This window comes from Myxocyprinus asiaticus, chromosome 36, assembly GCF_019703515.2.
Source record: "Myxocyprinus asiaticus isolate MX2 ecotype Aquarium Trade chromosome 36, UBuf_Myxa_2, whole genome shotgun sequence".
NCBI classification, from domain to species: Eukaryota; Metazoa; Chordata; class Actinopteri; order Cypriniformes; family Catostomidae; genus Myxocyprinus; species Myxocyprinus asiaticus.
In genome coordinates this window covers 18,458,441-18,479,120 of record NC_059379.1, presented here as the reverse complement: position 1 = coordinate 18,479,120, position 20,680 = coordinate 18,458,441, and the positions used below count along the sequence as shown (strand labels likewise).

The 20,680-nt window shown below is 38.6% G+C and overlaps 1 protein-coding gene across 2 annotated transcripts in view; it reads left to right on the top strand.

Annotated features, from left to right (window-relative positions):
- LOC127427261 (protein kinase C epsilon type-like) overlaps nucleotides 1-20,680 on the top strand; it is a 114,140-nt gene that overhangs the window by 59,567 nt on the left and 33,893 nt on the right. Inside the window, exons 3-10 of one of the 2 annotated variants that reach the window (XM_051674748.1) lie at nucleotides 11,707-11,872; nucleotides 12,397-12,431; nucleotides 12,643-12,731; nucleotides 14,471-14,600; nucleotides 14,700-14,842; nucleotides 15,400-15,499; nucleotides 15,625-15,830; nucleotides 16,334-16,507. In XM_051674748.1, coding sequence (XP_051530708.1) covers nucleotides 11,707-11,872; nucleotides 12,397-12,431; nucleotides 12,643-12,731; nucleotides 14,471-14,600; nucleotides 14,700-14,842; nucleotides 15,400-15,499; nucleotides 15,625-15,830; nucleotides 16,334-16,507 — 1,043 coding nt within the window. Of the gene's footprint in view, nucleotides 1-11,703; nucleotides 11,873-12,396; nucleotides 12,432-12,642; nucleotides 12,732-14,470; nucleotides 14,601-14,699; nucleotides 14,843-15,399; nucleotides 15,500-15,624; nucleotides 15,831-16,333; nucleotides 16,508-20,680 lie in introns of both variants that reach the window. The other variant, XM_051674747.1, reaches the window with a different exon arrangement.

The window sequence follows — 20,680 nt, the reverse complement described above, 5'->3', positions numbered from 1 at the left end:
AAAACCCACCAATTCACTATCTCAAAAAATTAGAATATGGTGACATGCCAATCAGCTAATCAACTCAAAACACCTGCAAAGGTTTCCTGAGCCTTCAAAATGGTCTCTCAGTTTGGTTCACTAGGCTACACAATCATGGGGAAGACTGCTGATCTGACAGTTGTCCAGAAGACAATCATTGACACCCTTCACAAGGAGGGTGAGCCACAAACATTCATTGCCAAAGAAGCTGGCTGTTCACAGAGTGCTGTATCCAAGCATGTTAACAGAAAGTTGAGTGGAAGGAAAAAGTGTGGAAGAAAAAGATGCACAACCAACCGAGAGAACCGCAGCCTTATGATTGTCAAGCAAAATCGATTCAAGAATTTGGGTGAACTTCACAAGGAATGGACTGAGGCTGGGGTCAAGGCATCAAGAGCCACCACACACAGACATGTCAAGGAATTTGGCTACAGTTGTCGTATTCCTCTTGTTAAGCCACTCCTGAACCACAGACAACGTTAGAGGCGTCTTACCTGGGCTAAGGAGAAGAAGAACTGGACTGTTGCCCAGTGGTCCAAAGTCCTCTTTTCAGATGAGAGCAAGTTTTGTATTTCATTTGGAAACCAAGGTCCTAGAGTCTGGAGGAAGGGTGGAGAAGCTCATAGCCCAAGTTGCTTGAAGTCCAGTGTTAAGTTTCCACAGTCTGTGATGATTTGGGGTGCAATGTCATCTGCTGGTGTTGGTCCATTGTGTTTTTTGAAAACCAAAGTCACTGCACCCGTTTACCAAGAAATTTTGGAGCACTTCATGCTTCCTTCTGCTGACCAGCTTTTTAAAGATGCTGATTTCATTTTCCAGCAGGATTTGGCACCTGCCCACACTGCCAAAAGCACCAGAAGTTGGTTAAATGACCATGGTGTTGGTGTGCTTGACTGGCCAGCAAACTCGCCAGACCAGAACCCCATAGAGAATCTATGGGGTATTATCAAGAGGAAAATGAGAAACAAGAGACCAAAAAATGCAGATGAGCTGAAGGCCACTGTCAAAGAAACCTGGGCTTCCATACCACCTCAGCAGTGCCACAAACTGATCACCTCCATGCCACGCCGAATTGAGGCAGTAATTAAAGCAAAATGAGCCCCTACCAAGTATTGAGTACATATACAGTAAATTAACATACTTTCCAAAAGGCCAACAATTCACTAAAAATGTTTTTTTTTATTGGTCTTATGATGTATTCTAATTTTTTGAGATAGTGAATTGGTGGGTTTTTGTTAAATGTGAGCCAAAATCATCACAATTAAAAGAACCAAAGACTTAAACTACTTCAGTCTGTGTGCATTGAAATTATTTAATACACAAGTTTCACAATTTGAGTTGAATTACTGAAATAAATGAACTTTTCCACGACATTCTAATTTATTGAGATGCACCTGTATATATATATATATATATATATACCGATCAGACACAACATTAAAACCACCTGCCTAATATTGTGTAGGTCCCCCTCGTGCCACCAAAACAGCGCCAACCCAATATTCTTCTCACCACAATTGTACAGAGTGGTTATCTGAGTTACCGTAGACTTTGTCAGTTCGAACCAGTCTGGTCATTCTCTGTTGTCCTCTCTCATCAACAAAGCATTTCCATCCACAGAACTGCCGCTCCCTGGATGTTTTTTGTTTTTGTCACCATTCTGAGTAAATTCTAGAGACTGTTGTGTGTGAAAATCCCAGAAGATCAGCAGTTACAGAAATACTAAAATCAGCCCGTTTTTGGCACCAAAAGCAAAAAACATCCAGTGAGTGACAGTTCTGCGGACAGAAATGCCTTGTTGATGAGAGAGGTCAACAGAGAATGGCCAGACTGGTTCGAACTGACAAAGTCTACGGTAACTCAGATAACCACTCTGTACAATTGTGGTGAGAAGAATAGCATCTCAGAATGCTATTCTTAGATGCGGGTTGGTGCTGTTTTGGCGGCACAAGGGGGACCTACTAGGGCTGCCCCCGACCAAAGACTTTTGTAGTCAACTAGTAGTCGTTAGTTTAAGCCATTAGTCGACTAGTTGTCGCACATTTATGATATTAATTTAATTACTAAAATAAATATATTTTGGGGGGCATCATAAAATGGTTTGAGATCCAGGGCTGAGAAAGAATGTTATAAGTAACATTGCTAACACTGTTCTCCATTACAGAGAAATACTAAACCGTAATAATATTTTATGTTTAAAATATAAATTTTACAAGCGCACGCACAAAGCGAGCCACAGCCTTACCAGGCAAAAACGGTAATGATTCTGACTGTGTCGGAAAAACCAGCAAGGAGACAGTCTGAACATTTTGTTAATTTATAAAGAGAAATGCACATTAGGGTTGTGCCAACAGACGATGATCTCGGGGATCGACGATGGTCAGAGTGATCGCCAATAGCTGATACCTTTGATGATGTCAAGACGATATTTGGCTCGTTTTCCCATTAATGTATATTATTATTATTATTATTATTAGGCTATTATTATTATCAAATTAATATTACAAATAATTTGCCCATAGACACACAGACACACGCTTGAAACACTTTATTATATTATTAAGAACAAATGACAGAAAAGCCGTTTATGCGCATGTCAGACGCGCTGTTTGTTCAGAGGCGTGCAGTCTCGTGGAACACGCGTATGTAAAAGGTACTCACTCTTTCTTTGTTTCTGTCCTCTGAATATTTTTATTTTTTTGCAAAAACAGTATCGTCTTTGAGTGCTGCAAATGACCTCAGACATCTCAGCTCAGGAGGTGCTTTGAGTTCAGTTCACTTTATTTCCACAGAGCAGTTCATTGTGACCACAACTCTGCAGCCTATACATCTGTGATTAAAACATAAAATAATACAAAAACATGTTCACCTCCAAACCATGATTTATATTTCAGTGATTATCATCATTATAATTATAATTATAATTTTTACATTTATGATTGTTTTTATGTCTTCATTTGTGTAAGTAATTTTCACCTGCATGTTTAGACGGATACTTGCCTAACGGTAAATGGAAAGGTGGTTACTTATATATTTTTTTTTTTTTACCATGTCATTATTTTAATTGCTTTTTCGTTTCGTTTGGAGTGCAGTTTGAATTTAGAAATGTATTTGTTTTAAGTTTTTCGTTTTTTAAATAAATTAATTTTCAATGCAAAATCACTAAAGCATGAATTTTCTTATATATTGTGAAGGAGGAAACAAAACAAATTTATTCACACACATAATGTATTTTCCTGGACAATGAAATACCCAACCGGTAGAGAATGCACAGATGAAGTAATTCTTTACCAGAGAGATGATCATGTTACCCTTCACAACTGTTGTAAAGCCATCTTTCAAAAAGTTGAACAACACACATTTTAATTGCACTTAATTTTTTTCTCCCAGTTTCATTTGAATTTTTAATTAAAATAAATAAAAAATTAAGTTCAAAGTTTTAAATCAAGATGTCTTGCTTTATTGTGTAGGCTTAACCCTAACCCTGCTTAACGAAAATTACCCCATAGTACCCCCTAGCGTCCAATCAGCGGTAATACCGGTATTCGGTTGGTTTCCTGTGGAGTAGTTTTTTTTCTGCGACCAACCGGCCAATCAAAACTTGGTCGACCAAGACTCTTCTCATTGACTAATGTTTGGTCGACTATTAGGGGGCAGCTCTAGGACCTACACAATATTAGGCAGGTGGTTTTAATGTTGTGGATGATTGGTGTGTGTATATATATATATATATATATATATGTATGTATGTATGTATGAACTAATTTAAATAAATTAATCAGATTAGATTAAAACAATGGCATGTAGCTTTAAAGTATTTCACATACAAGGTAGGTCTGTTTGGCTGCATTTACACTGCAACCCTGATGCACAGATTCGGTATTTTGACAAATTTTGTCCCTATTCCAGTGGGGGGGGGGATGTAATCAAAACCAAGGATGTAATTTTCGAATACATAACAGTACGACATATTGAATGGGGTGTACTTTACCCACAGGCTTGTTTTATTTTGCTCCAAATGTGGCGTCTACTCTGACTAAAGCCTTTTGGTACATGTATACATGATCTTACTTCCTTATACATGTTATCTAATAGTCTAAATAGTTTAAACACCGAACACTGTGTTGTGTTTGCAACTTTGTTGGTTGGCAAATGTGAGACTGTGACATTCTGCTGTTCCTGCCAATGCAGACAGAGTCTTTGACAGTTCTCAGCCCAGCTCTCCTCCTCACCCAGAACCATCTCTTCTGCTCTCAACTCTTTAAACTTTATCAGGGATAATAAATTGAAGGTTGTGTAGCTCATCTACCACTCACTGATCAATCTGAAGTTATGGGGTGGACTGTTATTGAGTTACTATATAAGAAGATTTGCAGTCCCTCTCTGTCTCTCTTTCTCTCTCCCGATCTTGTCTGATTGATGCCATTTTAATTGGTCCCATGCTGTGCTCTGGCTGGATTGGAAAGTGTTGTGGGTGGCATGTCTGGGGCTGAAGTGGCATTGGCGTGGGTAGAGGCTGCCCCAAGCTCCTCTTGGCTGTCTGATCGTGGGCGAATACAGCCATTCAGTTCAAACTCTCATAAGCTCAGCCTTCCACAAGCCAATCAGGAGAACAGGGGGTGAAATATAGACAAGCAAAAAGTGAGCACAGTATCGATGGAAAGGAGAAGCCGTGGTTTGGAGTAGCGCACATGCTGTCGTCCCTGTTCTACATGGGCACAGTCACTAGGGAATGTGTTCACATATTCTCACCTGGTGCATGTCATCAGACTTGAATGAGATAGATAATGAGTTTAAGGTGTTGAGTATGGCTCTGTTCCCAAACGTAGTGAGTTGACTTGCTGTCTACTGCCTACATAGAGAGCTGCCTACAAAGGATATTGAACCTCATAAGTGAATTATTTGGAATGCTCTACATAGGCAGGAAATCTGCATGCTAATTTTTGCTCTGCATGGGAGACTCAACTCACAGTAAAGCATAACAGTCTGGTTCTAAAAGGAAAAGTCCCGTTCATTTTCTCTGTAGATTAACAATAACAATATCTATAACAATAATTTATAAACCTTTAAATAAAGACCTATTATGAGCTCTGAGATTTTTAATCAAAGGTAGATGCTTCTGTTGAAGCCATCAGTTTGCTTTTTTTTTTTTTCAACTTCATTTTTGTAATTTTTGTATGTTCAATAGAGTGCAACAGTGTCACCCCCCCTTTTCAGCCCCCCTGGTTCTGGAAGTATTTTTGCTCATTCATTTTTCCATAGGCTTTTCATAAAAGTCTTCATAAAGCCGTTTAAAGCCATTAACCAAACCAACCAGCTCATAGGTGAATCATGACACTACAAGCTTTTATTTGAAGCAGAAAAGTATATGAAAATCAGACAAAAAGACAAAGAACAAGTGTGTGTGTACTTACGGTCTCTCATGAGGGAATAAACTGCAATCCCATGATGCATTCAATCAAATTAAAAACAATGGAAATATATAAGACTCGATTGAATCATTCACAATGCATCTTGGACATTGTTGGCAGTGGACTGGCAGTGGATCTTTCTCAGCAAGATCATGGGTAGTGTTGTTCTTCACCAGGAAATCTGCTATTAAGCACAATTTAAAAAAATTATCAAAAAGCTTAATCGATCAAATGATTAACGACAAATAATCGATCATCGATTATTCATTAAAGGGATAGTTCACCCAAACATTTACTTACCCTCATGCAACCCCAGATGTGTATGTCTTTTTATCTTCTACTGAAAACAAACCTGATTTTTAGAAGAATATTAATCTGTGTTGGTCCATACAATCCTTTTTTACCATCACTCTCCACTTTCACTTTTACATTCTTCTTTTGTTTTTGGTGATTCGTATTCATCGTGCATATCGCCACCTACTGGGTAGGGACTGACTTAAATATTGATCTTTTTCTCATCCACACCCATCATATTGCTTCTGTATATATGGATTTAACCACTGGAGTCATATGGATTACTTTTATGCTGACTTTATGTGCTTTTTGGAGCTTGAACATTTTGGCATCCATTCACTTGCATAGTGAAGACCAACAGAGCTGAGACATTCTTCTAAAATTTTTTGTTTGTTTGTGTTCTGTAGAAGAAAGTCATACACATCTGGGATAGCATAAGGGTGAGTAAATGATGAAGTATCCCTTTAACATCCCTTTTTACAATGCTTTTCGGTATTGTAGTTCATGCCTTCATGAAAGACGTTAGGTACACTTTCTTTGTATTTTGTCAGATTTTCAAATACTTCTCCAGTTCAAATCAAAGTTTCAAATGTTGTGATTCACCTCAGAGCTGGTTTGTTTGGTTCATGGCGTAAAACTCTTTTATGAAGGATTTTATGAAATCCCAACAGAAAAAAATATATATTTCCAGAAGCAAAACAGCTGAAAAAGTTGACAGAAGCCGCTATTGCTTCCAACAGGGTTTGATGCTAGCATGTTTTTTCATGGGTTGCCTTGTGCATGAAGGATATATGTGATGCCGTCTAAAATTTGGATGAAAAAAGGTATCTTTGAAGGCAGCATAAGGTTGCTGCCTACATTTTGGAGCAGACTTGGCATCATGAGTGCCCCAGTGATGCTTTAAAATGCCACCTAGGTACAGTTGACAGCCCACTAGGTTTTGAAACATTAATTTATTCCTCACTGCCTTGTTTTCATTCATGTCAAATTAAATATATCATCTTGTCTGAGTAGGTCTATAAAGTGAATAAATGGAGTATAGTGTTGATTGGTATCATGCAGGGCTGAGCAATAGGACGATGTTATCAGATATTGACGATATCTCACACAAAGATCCTGATGCCGATTGCGACACTCAATTGACAGACGATGATCAACAATATCAGGAAATGGCAAAACCATGGATCTGGGCAGTCGCCAAATATATTAAACAGTAGCCCAGGGTGTGAAACTAGCACCTGCCACCCGGCAAATGTGACGAGGCTGAATTTAGTTCGCAAGCACCTCATCCAAATGTATTTCATGCACGGTTAATTGTGCTCATCTACCCGTAACATGCGGGCGACCTGTGAGATGTCTCGGAGTGACACATGACAAGAAATTATGTTAGTCACAAAGACACGTGCTTGAAGAAACACACTTTATTATATTTTTAAGAACAGACAAAGAAAATCCGTCAATGCTTGTGTCTGATTCGCTGTTTGTTCAGAGGCATGCAGTGTGAGCCTGTCTCGTGGAACAAGCGCATGTAAAGAGTTTTCACTCTTTTTTTTCTCTGTTTCATTCATCTGAAAACTGTTTGCAAGAATAATGTCGTCTATGAGAAAGCTACAAATGATCTCCGATCATCTTGGGAGGTGCTGTGAGTTTAGTTTGCTTTATTTCCACAGACCTGTTCGCAGTTAACCAGCATATATATATTTTTGTATTAAAGAAACAAAGAAAGTGATTAAATCATAAATAATACAAGATACATTCACCTTGAACCTAAAATTGAGTTCTATTTTATTTTCTTTAAGCAGCATTAACTGTATTACCAAAACGCAATACAAACACAAATTCGATAAGAACACACATTTGGCAGCATTATTTTGGGAAACATGGGAATTTATTAGGCTTTATTATTGTTATGATTATTATTATCTTTACATTTATAATGTCTTTAGTTCTTAATCTATAGGCTATTAGTAATTTTCCACCTGTTCAATTCAGATCAATACAATTTTATTTATAAAGCACTTTAAAAACTACAGCGTAGACCAAAGTGCTGTACATTAAAAAACTAGCTTGCAAGACAAAGCTAATTTACAGAAGAAAAAATGAAAAAATAAATAAAAACATAGAGATTTACATAAAAATACTCAAGTGGGAAATACACAAGTGGGTCTGTTTAGCACTCAGTTCAATTATGATGTTGAAAAGGCTACAGAGGGCATCTTAAGATGGTTTTTAAACATATTTATAAAGGTAGAGGACCTGATGGAGAGTGGTAAATCATTCCAAAACCTGGGGGTTGTGCCAGAGAAAGCACGATCCCCTTTGCACTTTAATCATTACCGGGGAACATGAAGAAGCAATTGATTGGCAGATCTAAGAAACCTCTGGGTACGGTGGAAGGTAATGAGTTCAGAAATATACTCTGGTGCCATGCCATGTAAAGATTTAAAAACATGCAACAACATTGTATTTATATTGTATTCTGAACTGAAACGGTAACCAGTGAAGGGAGGCCAGGATTGGTGATATATGGTCCCTCTTCCTGGTACTGGTCAGGAGCCTTGCTGCAGCGTTCTGAACCAGCTGCAAGCGAGACAGTGAAGACTGACTTATACCCAGATACAAGGCATTGCAATAGTCAAGGCGTGATGACACAAAAGCATGAATTACTTTCTCCAGATCATTAAATGAGAGGACAGATTTAAGTTTAACAATAGATCTCAACTGAAAGAAACTATTCCTCACAACAGCGTTAATCTGCCTGTCAAATTTAAAGAGGCCCTATTATGCTTTCTGAGATTTTACCTTTCCTTTTGTGTGTAATATAGCTGTTTGTGCATGTAAAAGGTCTGCAAAGTTATAAAAGCACAAAGTTCACGCCAAAGGGAGTTACTCTCTCTCACAGAAAACACTGCTCCTGAACCGCCTGAAACGCCTGGTTTGCAGTCCAACCATTATTTCTGTGACATAGCTACATCACTATGTATACATTTGCATATTGCTCGCCTCAGGAATGCACTGCTCAGGAAGCCTCAGGAGCTGAAATTCGGTTTTAGGTTACAAACTGGTAATTACAAGGGTATTATGCTATAAATGTGGTTAATGAGGACATTTCTAGTGTCCCCATAATTCAAATCACTCAAAAACATACTAAATGGTGTTTTATTGAAAATGTAAAAATGCAGAGAGTTTTTTGTGAGGGTTAGGTTTAGGGGTAGGGTTAGGGGATAGAATCTATAGTTCGTACAGTATAAAAATAATTTTGTCAATGGAGAGTCCTCAAAAGGATATCTGCACCAACATGTGTGTGTGTGTGTGTGTGTGTGTGATTGTGGTACTCTAAGGTGAACTGTGCTGCTGGGAGGTATAGGTGTGTCCTGGTTAAGCCCTGTTTTTTGAGCAGATGGATAATGTATTATGTAAGCACATCTATCCCACTAATGGCCCTTTTAGCCACTGTGCTGTTCTCCTGAGCAGCTGTACGCTCCAGAAGACAGGACGCTTTCTGATATCAGACAGCACGCACACACAGCTTGCCCCATGAGCACCCACCCTGACATGAGACAGACAGCAGATACGCGCACTCACTCGCCTTGCATAGGTAATTGTACCTAGTCTAGTCGCTCTGTGGGGATTTTGTGCTGCCCTATGGGGAGTTCTCAGCTGTAATCACACCTCTGCAGCAGATCCCCTTAAAGACAGCATTAAAATAATGCAGCCCACACATACACTGCTGTACTGGAAGACAAGAAGTGGAGGAGTTGGATGGTGTAAGTTTATTGGAACAAAACTAGAGAGAGAAAGAACAGTGGCTTGACAGGAAAAGAAAGCAGAATGGTATGAAGAGATTGTATGTGTTGATTGTACAATCTGTGCCTTTCTAATACACTCTCTCTCTCTTAAATGGTTAGTTCACCCAAAGATGACAAATCTGTCATCATGCACTTACCATTTTGTTGTCCTCGTGGGACTTTGTTCTTCTGTGGAACACAAAAGGAGATGTTAGGCCAATTTTAGATACCATTCATTTTAAATGTGGAATCATGGAAAAAAGATGCAATGAAAGTGAATGGTGACTGAAGCTAACATTCTGCCTAACATCTGTTTTGTATTCCATGGAAGAAAGAAAGTCAAAGGGGTTTGGAACAACATGATGGTGTGTAAATGATGGCCAAATGTTCATTTATTGGGTAAACCATCCCTTTAAAAGACATTTAGACTGACTGAAATAGCCACTGTGGCTCTTTTATTAAATGTAGTGAATTGCTTGTAGTTTAGAGTGTGCAGACAAATGCTCTGACAAACTTCATGTTTGCATGACGTTTCAGAATAATCAGAACAACATTTCAGATGCTGTGCAATGATGATTATATTCTGTGAATTCTGTGAATTCTTTGAATTATGTATTTACATGGCTTGTTGAGGGAAAGTCACATGACATATTTAATGCGCCTCTACAGTGTGTTCCTATTATATATTGTAAATATTTATTTCTTATTCTTTAGTCAAATATTTGGTAAATGTATTTCCATTGTAGTTTATGTGATTGTCTTATTGAATAAACAATGTATCCAGCTCAAGTGAGAGTATAAGTTAACAGTAAGTGGGAGAGTATATTGGTAATTTTATTCGCATCTTGGTGTTTCCATCAAGTTTTTTATGCAGTGTCCCAAAATTTCCATAAAATATGTGGATGGAAACCCTGCTAGTGAGACTTGTCGATTTCAGGTGACATAAGAGACAGCGACCATTGTCATTGCAATGTGGGTGTCTAGTAATGCACTAGCTTTTTCAAAAAAGTTAAACTTTATGCAAATGAGCAGTGATGCAATGTGGCAACTGCCAAAAGTGAACTCATGGGATCTGTCTCCTGTAAGATACTATATCGAGTGTAGGCAGGACAGAGAAGTAAATGTTACTGTAAACAATTTCAATGTACAATATGATTTGTCTTTGTCCACATACAGTGATATAATACAAAAATGATGCATAGTAGAAATTATCTGTATTTTGAGTTGGATTCATGGATTGCCAAATTGTTCATCTTGTTTATTATATGATGCAACATGCATTGCTGCAATTTATATTCAAACACTTTCCCCTGCAGTATATTGATATGTTTATTCCTAGCAGCAAGGAAACTGATTTCTTGTCAGAGAAGGATGACATCTTAATTTTACCAACAATACTACATCTCATTCTTGATCAGTTTCCTGGCGTTCTCCAGCGATTAAATCGATGTTAGTGTGAATGCATCACACATTTACTGACATAGGACACGTGTAGTGACGTGAAATCTAATTTCACAGTTGTTTGTCTAATGAAGGAACACTGTCCCATCAAAGGCATCACCTGACTCCTGGAATGCCAAGAGCTGGAGTGGTCACATGGTGGATCAGGTGGTCCTTGGCCGCCAGTTCCTCTCATGACCAACACACATATACTCAATTACTGCAGTCCTCAAAGGGGCAAAGTGAGGGGAAAACTGCATGAGAATCAATGATGTGTTTGTTCATATTCTCTGTTGGCTGTGTTGACTTAGATCATGAGGCTTTTGAGTACCTCACTGTTTGGTGATTGATCAGTGTCATACAGTATATGTGGATATGTTTTCATTGTTGAGCTTGAAGATGGAGGTGGGCCTAAAAAGTGTTTGTGTACCTCCATTGTTTATCTCTGATGGAGAGCTGTGTGTGGCTGGGCAAACACAGTCCTGCCCCAAACTCACAACACCTCCGGGTCAAAGTATCAGGGCTGAAATTAGCGGTCATGAAATACGATTTTTTTTATTGCAGATTCCTAAACTATTTCCCTACATAACTATTACAGTCTCGCAAAATACTGATTTAGTATGATTTAAGTAGATTTTTTTAATTTTATTTTATAAAACCTATTAAATTATAATGGAGATGAATGGGGACATTCAATTGGCTGGAGCACTTGCTAGACCCACCTAATCTGCTTCTCTCATTTGTTTTAGTAGCTGCATCATCCAATGAAAATGAGGAGAGAGTGTTCCGTGAGCGGATGCGACCGCGGAAACGGCAGGGGGCGGTCCGGAGGCGGGTCCATCAGGTTAACGGACACAAGTTCATGGCCACTTACCTAAGACAGCCCACCTACTGCTCCCACTGCCGAGATTTTATCTGGTAAGGCGCTCTACCCCTTCTCATTCAATAGCTATTTCTAAACTATTCAGGACCACCTTTATTATAAGAGCCCTTTGAAACATAAAAGCTTTTTGTTAATGTAATTTTTGAAGGGAAGGCATGACAAAACCTGATGCTAATCGCAAGCACTCCTGCTTCTGATTGCAACAGAATGAATATTAATATTTAAAGCTTCAGCAAATTGGAGCCACTATCCTTTATGCTGGTGCAGAGGGCCTAAAGAGATGCATTCATAAATTTGACAGATGTTTAGTTTTTTTTTCTGCAAACAAATCATCCCTAATAATAACTGCTATGTCCAACTATTTGCATACCTGGTGAATAGTGCATCTGTGTGGCTTCGCACAATGTTGCTTGTTGCTCAGGCAGCTTCAGCAACTGATGTCTGTGTTGTAGCCAAACAGCCCCTCTGCCTGTCAGAAATAAAACTGCACAATTGCACTATTCTCTGGATTCTGAGAGCTGGTCTTGTCTAACACATTTGTTTCACTGTGGTTTTTCAGGGGTGTGTTGGGGAAACAGGGCTATCAGTGTCAGGGTGAGCAGGAATCCCTTCTTTTGTACAGTGATAAAGAAATTATTTCCTGGTTTCAGTAACCATTCTTTTTGTTTATTTCCAAGTCTATTGGAAAAAGATGCAAATTCCTGTTTGTTATGCAAACCCAATCATGCATAATAAAGTAGATTTTATTTTATTTCTGCCGCATTGAATTTATTTAATCTGTTTGCATATTTCCAAAATCTCTCAGTGTGCACCTGTGTGGTCCATAAAAGATGCCATGAACTCATTATCACAAAATGTGCTGGCTTGAAGAAACAGGAAGACACTCCTGAAGAGGTCAGTACTGACTATATTCTTGCATTCTCCCGCAGGACTGTGGTATGATCGGAATAGCATACTACCATTTCTATTCTTATAGTCCAGTATGTAGTATGTGCACTGTGGGTAGTATGCGAATTTTCAGTATGCTGAAGGTGATTGGCTCTTTTACCTGTAAGGCAGGACTTCCTCATCTACATCCATTGACCGTTCCAATTTCTCCCATTTGTTTTAATAGAAGTGGCCCGTCTCTGATAAATAGTCTCTGGTATACATGAAAGAGCAGACTGACCTTCTATATTTGTGAAATATACAATATATAACAAAGCATATTTCAGGGAATACTATATCCCACAAAAATGTGCTTGACTTGAACTTCCATATCAGCCATAGTTTTTAACATTTGTTTTTTGACTGTCCAACATCTCTTTCTTTGACATTTTTACACAAAATTGGATTAAAAGCAAAATAACTGTTTTTATTTTACAGATGCATATCTGCCAACACTTCCAATTTTACTGGGTTTCTCCCATTTTTCCACCCCTCCTCCCGCTGTATTTCCAATTTCCAATTTCTCCCAATAAACTCATAATTATTTATAATACGGGATCATCCTGTATTTAAATATGAAATGATGCATCCCATATCGAGTCAATATGGGACGTGATTTGTCCCGTAAACTGGTCAGATGGCGTCACTGCGAAATCTTTCCAGATCATTAATTTAACATTGATATAAGTTGGACATTTTTCATATGGTGGGGCATCTGAAAAGTCCACACATTATGCTGAAACCTGCTAATACTATGGAGGGTGTAGTAAGGGACCGTCTGAAAGGTCCAAACATTGTGCTAAAACTGTGGATTTTTTTTTATTGAAAAACAGAAGGTTCAATATAAATGTTCAATAAGATGTACAAAATTACACAGATACAACAATGTATGAATACTATCACTGAGTCAAAGACAAGAAGTACAAAATAATTAAAATTATTTATTTTTTTAAGTAAAGCACAGATGTATACATAAAATAAAGAAGATAAATAATCTAAGAAATAAAATATAATTATATTTTTTTATAAGTCATGGGTCAGGAAAGTTCTCAGCATATAAGAAAGGATATTCACTTTTTATTATTAATAACTGAAAAAGCATTTATTGCTAAAACTGTGAAGGATATGGTAAGGGACCATCTGAATCCATTTCTTGGTATTATTCATCTTCAATTTAGTAATACTTAAACCGTTACTACCGCTCCTTAATATGCATATTACGCTGTCTGCGTAGTGCACCTACTCCCTACGGGGGCCCCACCTTACCCTAGTTGGGCACCAGAAACTCCACCGGCTGCCGTTCCTTGCACATACGAACCACGTCTCCCCCCAAAAAACATCTCCCTATTTTTCACAATCTGATGTTGGTAGGCATGCGTATGTTTGCTAGACATTGCTGAATTAAATAACTTAATTCTACTTAAAGAGATCACTTGTGACACATGTAATAAGGTTATTTGGAAACGTAACATACTGTACTACTGCTTAAAATGTTTATCTTTGCATATTGCTTTTTGTTTCACATAATTTTTAAAAAAAATAGGCAGTATACAATGTACATTTTGCAGTATGTAGTAGTACACTAGTATTCCATTCCAAACAAAGCCAGTGTACCTAAAACTACTGAACACTAAACAGGATTTCCTCAGTAGACTGATCAGTTGAAATGCGGGTAATGTAGTTTGAATAATGTTTTGTTTTTACAGGTTGGCTCCCAGCGCTTCAGTGTAAACATTCCACACATGTTCAGCATTCACAATTACAAAGTCCCCACTTTCTGCGACCACTGTGGCTCCTTACTTTGGGGACTGATGCGGCAGGGACTGCAGTGCAAAGGTAAGTGAAAGAAGTACTGCAAATATTTCTAGTGAAGCATCTCATCTATTTCTCTTGGCATGCTGATATTCCCCCCTTTCTCTCTGCTTGTCGTTTCAGCCTGCAAAATGAATGTCCATCGGCGTTGTGAAAGTAATGTAGCTCCTAGTTGTGGTGTCGATGCCAGAAAAATTGCTAAAGTGCTCTCTGATCTCGGTGTGACACCAGACAAGATCTCCAACAGTACCCAACGCAGGAAAAAGGTGAGTGGTCTAAAGTATCCATAGAAGGTGCCTGTCCTGGTTGACCATGGGTAGATGCAATGATGCTTGAACATGAAAGTCAGTGGGAGGAATAGTAGATGGCCCTCTTAACAGTTTACAGTCACAGTGTTGTTAAAGTAGTATTTCCCCCAAAAATGACAATTCTGTCATCATTCCTTTATTCACCCTCAAGTTGTTCCAAATCTATATGATTTTCTTTCTTCTGTGGAACACAAAAGGAGATGTTAGGCAGAATATTAGTCTCAGTCACCATCCACTTTTATAGCATCTTTTTTCCATACAATGAGCATGAATGGTGACTGTGGGTAACCAAATATCTTCTAACATCTGTTCAACAAAAGACATAAAGCCAAACAAGTGTGGAGCAACATGATGGTGAGTCAGTGATGACAGAATTTTCATTTTGGGGTGAACTATCCCTTTAAATACTGATGCAGTAAAATTAGGCTTGTGATGATAGTGGGAACAATTGGGATAGAGTGACATTAAAATAGAAACATTTAAGCTGATATTAAAAATGCTCTCTCTGTTTTCAGTTGACCCCAGGGCAGGACCCTCAGCAACCCACATCGGAAGCCCCCTCATCAGAGGAGTCTGACCGCTGCAAATCCGCTCCAACTTCACCCTGCAGCCAGGGTACAGAATTACTCTCTTTATCTCTCACAGCTCCCCCGCCCCCCACCATCCAGTCACTCACTTACTCTTACACACTCATAATTTATTTTGACTCTTAACTCTAATGCTGTTGTGTCCATCTGTAGCAGAGCTTGCAGAACTGGAGAGCATCCGTAAGGCCTTATCATTCGGCCAGGATCACAAGTCTTCCTCCTCTTCCTCGTGCAGCGGCGTTCAGAGCACAGCACCCGAGGGCCAGGAAAATGGAGATGTGAAGTCTGTCCAGACGCAGAGGATGAGTCTGATGGACTTCTCCTTTATCAAAGTGCTGGGGAAAGGCAGCTTTGGCAAGGTGAGGGACCTTAGCAGACATTTATTAGTTTGCAGCAAAAGTTTTCAGTTTTAGGATGTAAGGGCACCTAAACACTAGAGTTTAGGTGAAATCACCTAATCTCTGATGGAGCATTTGATGGGCAATAAGGTAAGTTTTAAGGGTGAGAAAAGAGACGTGTCACTTTGAAATCTAGCAGTAATGCAGCAAATTGGATTTCCAAATGCACTGGACTGGACCCACCTCTATAAAAATCTCATTGGTCATCAAATGCCTACGTCAGTGCACATTGCAGCAAAAGTTAAAATGTTTTCAATTTTTGATTGCCTGATGGAGCACCACTTACGCAAACCCCTTCCTCTGTCCTTGGGACACTCCATTTCCATTGAAATGAAGGAATTTGCAGTGTACTCTGACCAAGCGTAAACTCTAGTGTGTAGATGCCCATAAAATGAAAAAATCAGGGTTGGAAAATGTAGTAAGATGATAGTAAATTGTGACCACTGCTCTTTAATCTCCTGCAGGTTATGCTGGCAGAGCTGAAGGGCTCAGATGAAGTTTACGCTGTGAAAGTGTTGAAGAAAGATGTCATCCTGCAAGATGATGATGTGGACTGCACTTTGACAGAGAAGCGCATTCTGGCCCTGGCTAGAAAACATCCGTATCTAACCCAGCTATTCTGCTGCTTCCAGACCAAGGTACGACAGCCACCAAATCATAACCTGATTCCCTGTTGTCCAGGGTCAAAGTCTTTCTCATTTCTGCACTGATTAACCACTTGAGTTCTACAGTGGTCTACATCAAGGCATTAAAATATGAAAAACAATTAAAGGAATGTCAATGTGCTCTTAGATGTCCAGCAGATGGCAGAAACACATAGTAGATAAGTTTATCAGAACAGCACTGATAGTAACAGAAGCTGTCCAGGAGGTGGCGTTGTGGTCTCTTTCTAAGAGTTTTTAGACAACAAGCTATGCCTGATTGTCAACCATTTTTTTCAAGGTTTCTCAAGTAGTTTTAGGTGACAGTCTCATGAGTCACTTTGAGTTGTTTGAAACTTAATTAAACAAACGGGCAAAGAGAGAGAGGGGTCAGATGAGGCTTTTATGAAACTTATTCAACAAGTTTAGAAGCTTGAAGTCCAGTTAGGCTTAATCAGCAGCATTTGTGGTATAATGTTGATCACCACAAAAATTTATTTTGACTGGGCTCTAAGAAAATCAAGGTTACAGTAAGGCACTTACAATGGATGTAAATAGGCCAATTTTTTGAAGGGTTTAAAGGCAGAAATGTGTATTATTTGAGCTGTAAAGTTGTTTAAATGGTCATTTGTACAGCCATTTGATGGTTTACAGCATTGCGTCATCATGGCAACAAAGTTGTAAAATTGGAAATAACTTTACACAGAGAAGGTTAGTTAGCAATATTATCACATTAAAATCATGCAAACATGCATACTGTGTAGGTCTTGTGGCTATACTTTTGAAACATTTAACATATATCAGGTCTTTACAAGGCCAACGCTTAACACTCAGTAGACACAAGCAATAAATACAACACTACTGAGTACAATAAATGTAGTCAATTGACAGTTTGGGGTTACTGTTTTGCTGAACGTGTGTTGTACAAAAGATGAGAAAAAGTGGGGTTGGAGCCAAAAATGCGTCTTTTTATTTTATAATTTAACAAAACTGCATTAAATTAGCTGAAATGCAAGTGCAAGAGTTTTATTTTATTTTATTTTGGGAAACACCAAGGTTGTTCATACTTCTGAAAACAACTGTATTTGCCGATAGGAAAAACAAGTTGAAGCGTTGTTTGTTCTATCAACGAACTCCGCTCATTACACATCCTTTTCAGCAGGGCTTTTATCTCTCTCATCTTCTGTATCTTTACCCTGTCCTTCTCTATTTTACACTTTCACTTCTTTCCGTCTCTTGTTCTGCTTCCCCTCCTATGGCCCAGTTACACTCACAGTGATATCTAGTGGCCTCATTTCTCTTTTTTACTCTTTACCAATTACCTCCCCCTCAGTACCTCCCATTGTCTTTCACCCACATCTGAGAACACAGGACGCACACTGACAAAGGGCAACAACGAAAGGAGTAAAGAGGAGGGGGAGAGATGGTAGGGCGGGAAAGGAGCAGAAAGTAGAATGAAGACATGATTTTGGGGAGAAAAGAGGACTCGTGCACTCCTTTTGAACTGGAGGCTCTGGTTTTAATCAGCTTTGGGATCACAGCCATATTCTTATCAGCTGTAATTACGCGGCAGAAATGTAAATAACATTACACAACTGTTTCTGATGAGGCCTGTTGGGATCGCGGGCAGACATGCTCGTGCAGATAGCTAATGGCCAAAAGTAGAAGAGTACTTGGGGCCATGTAGAAGGACCATAAGGAGGATTATGGAACATGCAACATATGAATGATTGCCTAGGGAAAAGAGAGAGACAGAAAGGAGGAGGGGCAGAGTGTTAGCTCATGGTTGAGCAATTCACAGAGACTTTTAAATTACAGCTAAACATGATGAGGTTAATGGAAGGGTTCACCCCAAAATGAAAGGTCTGTCATCATTTACTCACCCTCGTGTTGCTTCAAACCTGTATGATTTTCTTACTTACGTGGAACTTAAAAGAATGCAAGAGATATTAACCAGAATGTCCAAGTGAATATCATGGCCACATGACAGTTTTGTGTAAGGATTAGGTTATAATTTAAGTCATTATGTAATTGGATTAAAATAGAAGAGAATAATAGTACAGTGGGTGCTATAATAGAAAATGATGGCCTACTGAAAAGAGGATAAATATGAGTAGTCACATATTTAAATCAATGTTAATATACATGTATAGATACATTTTTGTAAGCAGGGACCTTAAAGCAGGAAAACACAGATATCAATCATTGTTCTAGCATGTATGGACATGACTTGATTTTAAACGTTCCGAAACATTAGATGAACATACTTGTCCGAACAGCCACAAACAGTAATATCTTTAAAATGTACATTAAATAAAATATAATGTACTTGAAAATGTTGTAACAAATAGAACAATCAATAAAATAACTTATTTAACTAAGCAGAACTTTTAATGTGCCACTTTGAACTTTGAATCTGTGCCACAGATTTTTGTGAGCACTTTTTAGTGTTGACTTTATATTATTATTCTTGTTTGAAATCAGCAAGTTTTTTGCAGAACATGCCTGTTAATGCTGCTGTTGACTTGCTGTGATGTCATTTTCAAATGCTGCAAATATTTTCACGACAGTGAGAAAGCCGCAGTTTCAGAGTTATGTCTACTTTAAAGGCAGCCCTAACACCCATAACCCATAGCCTGCAGGCAATACAATGACTTTATGGTCAGAAGTCGGAAATATTACTTGAATGAAATGCAGCTTAATTTCCCAGCACACACTCCGCCTACTCAATCCCAGTATCCAGTCAGAGAGAAGGAGAAAGAAAGAATGCACAGCTATAATTTCAAAAGATGCATGAATAAGAAGAATTGAATAAGTCAGAGAAAGTGTTCAGACTTTGTGGTTTAATATGGTGATGGATAGAGTGACACCAGTATACTGAGGACAGGCACAGATGAGGTCATTATCACAGCTCCCTGCTCACTGTCTCTAGCACTGTCGCAATTCAGAAGCCATCATGTGCTTCTCTCCACATCTGTTCAGCAATCTACAGATCAGTTGAGTTCAATGTGCCTTTGTCCTGAAGTTTTACAAGACTTTGAACACTGGATTTGAATTTTGTGCTCCATGAGTCAGAAACGTTTCTTAAAAGCCTATGAGACTTTGTGTTGTGAAAGTGCAGACCTTTTTCAGTGCAGATGCAAACAATTCCAGAGACCTAAATTGCCTCGCATTCAGTTGTTCTTGTAGTATTCCTTTTCTCTCTGTATCTTTCATAGTGTTCGTTTTGTCTTTAGTTCTCTTTTCGCTGTGGTCTATACTTGCTGTCAGACCTTTCTCTTCTGGTGATACATTTTTTGAGTGTGCTGTGTCTTTATGTTTAAAGTTGTTGTGCATACAACCTTACCTTGTGGGCCTGGCATCTCTCCAGAGGATGAAAGATTCATTTGAGCATCATTTCCCTTCTTCCTGTTAAAAATTGCCAATTGGCTTCAGTTACTGTACGCCACGGCCATGAACTATGATTTAGTACTTGCATGTTGGTTAAAGGGGGCAGGACATTCTCATTAAAGAGAGCATTTGATTAGACAAAGTCTTTGTAGTGCAACATCAGTCATCCATATTATTGGTCAGTTTACCCAGAAGAGAAAGACTATAATTTTAAAAGTGTACATCTGCTAAAAGTTAATTTTGTCAACTGTATACTAGAATATAGGATGATTTGGGAATAATTAGACATAGTGCTTGAATATACAGTATACTATCACTGAAGCACTTTCTATTGTTGGTATTTCTTTAAAATATTGTAATTAACAAAAACTGAACAGGCCTGATAGTCAAATCCTGAAATATTTTGTGACACCATCATGTCTACCCTCTTAGTAAGGGTCATCAAATTTGCCAAAAGTTTCTTTCATGCAAATCGATTGTTTCGAACAAGTTCTGTTCACATAACTTGTGCGACACCGCATCCTCATGTGCGTATACTATGTTTTGTCTTCACTATATGCTATGCATAGTTTTATTTCATTTAAACTGACTGATCTCAGTTCAGGTCTTCAGGACACTCTGGGCTGTCATTAAAGGGTTAAACTTTTGAGGCACAGAGTCATGTGACAAAACAGCATGGCGGCGATCTCAGTGGAGTTTGTCTTTTGGAGAAACAGTAACAAAACTACATCTGGTAAGAAACCTTATCAAGTTTTTTACATTGAAACCTGTTTGAGTCAA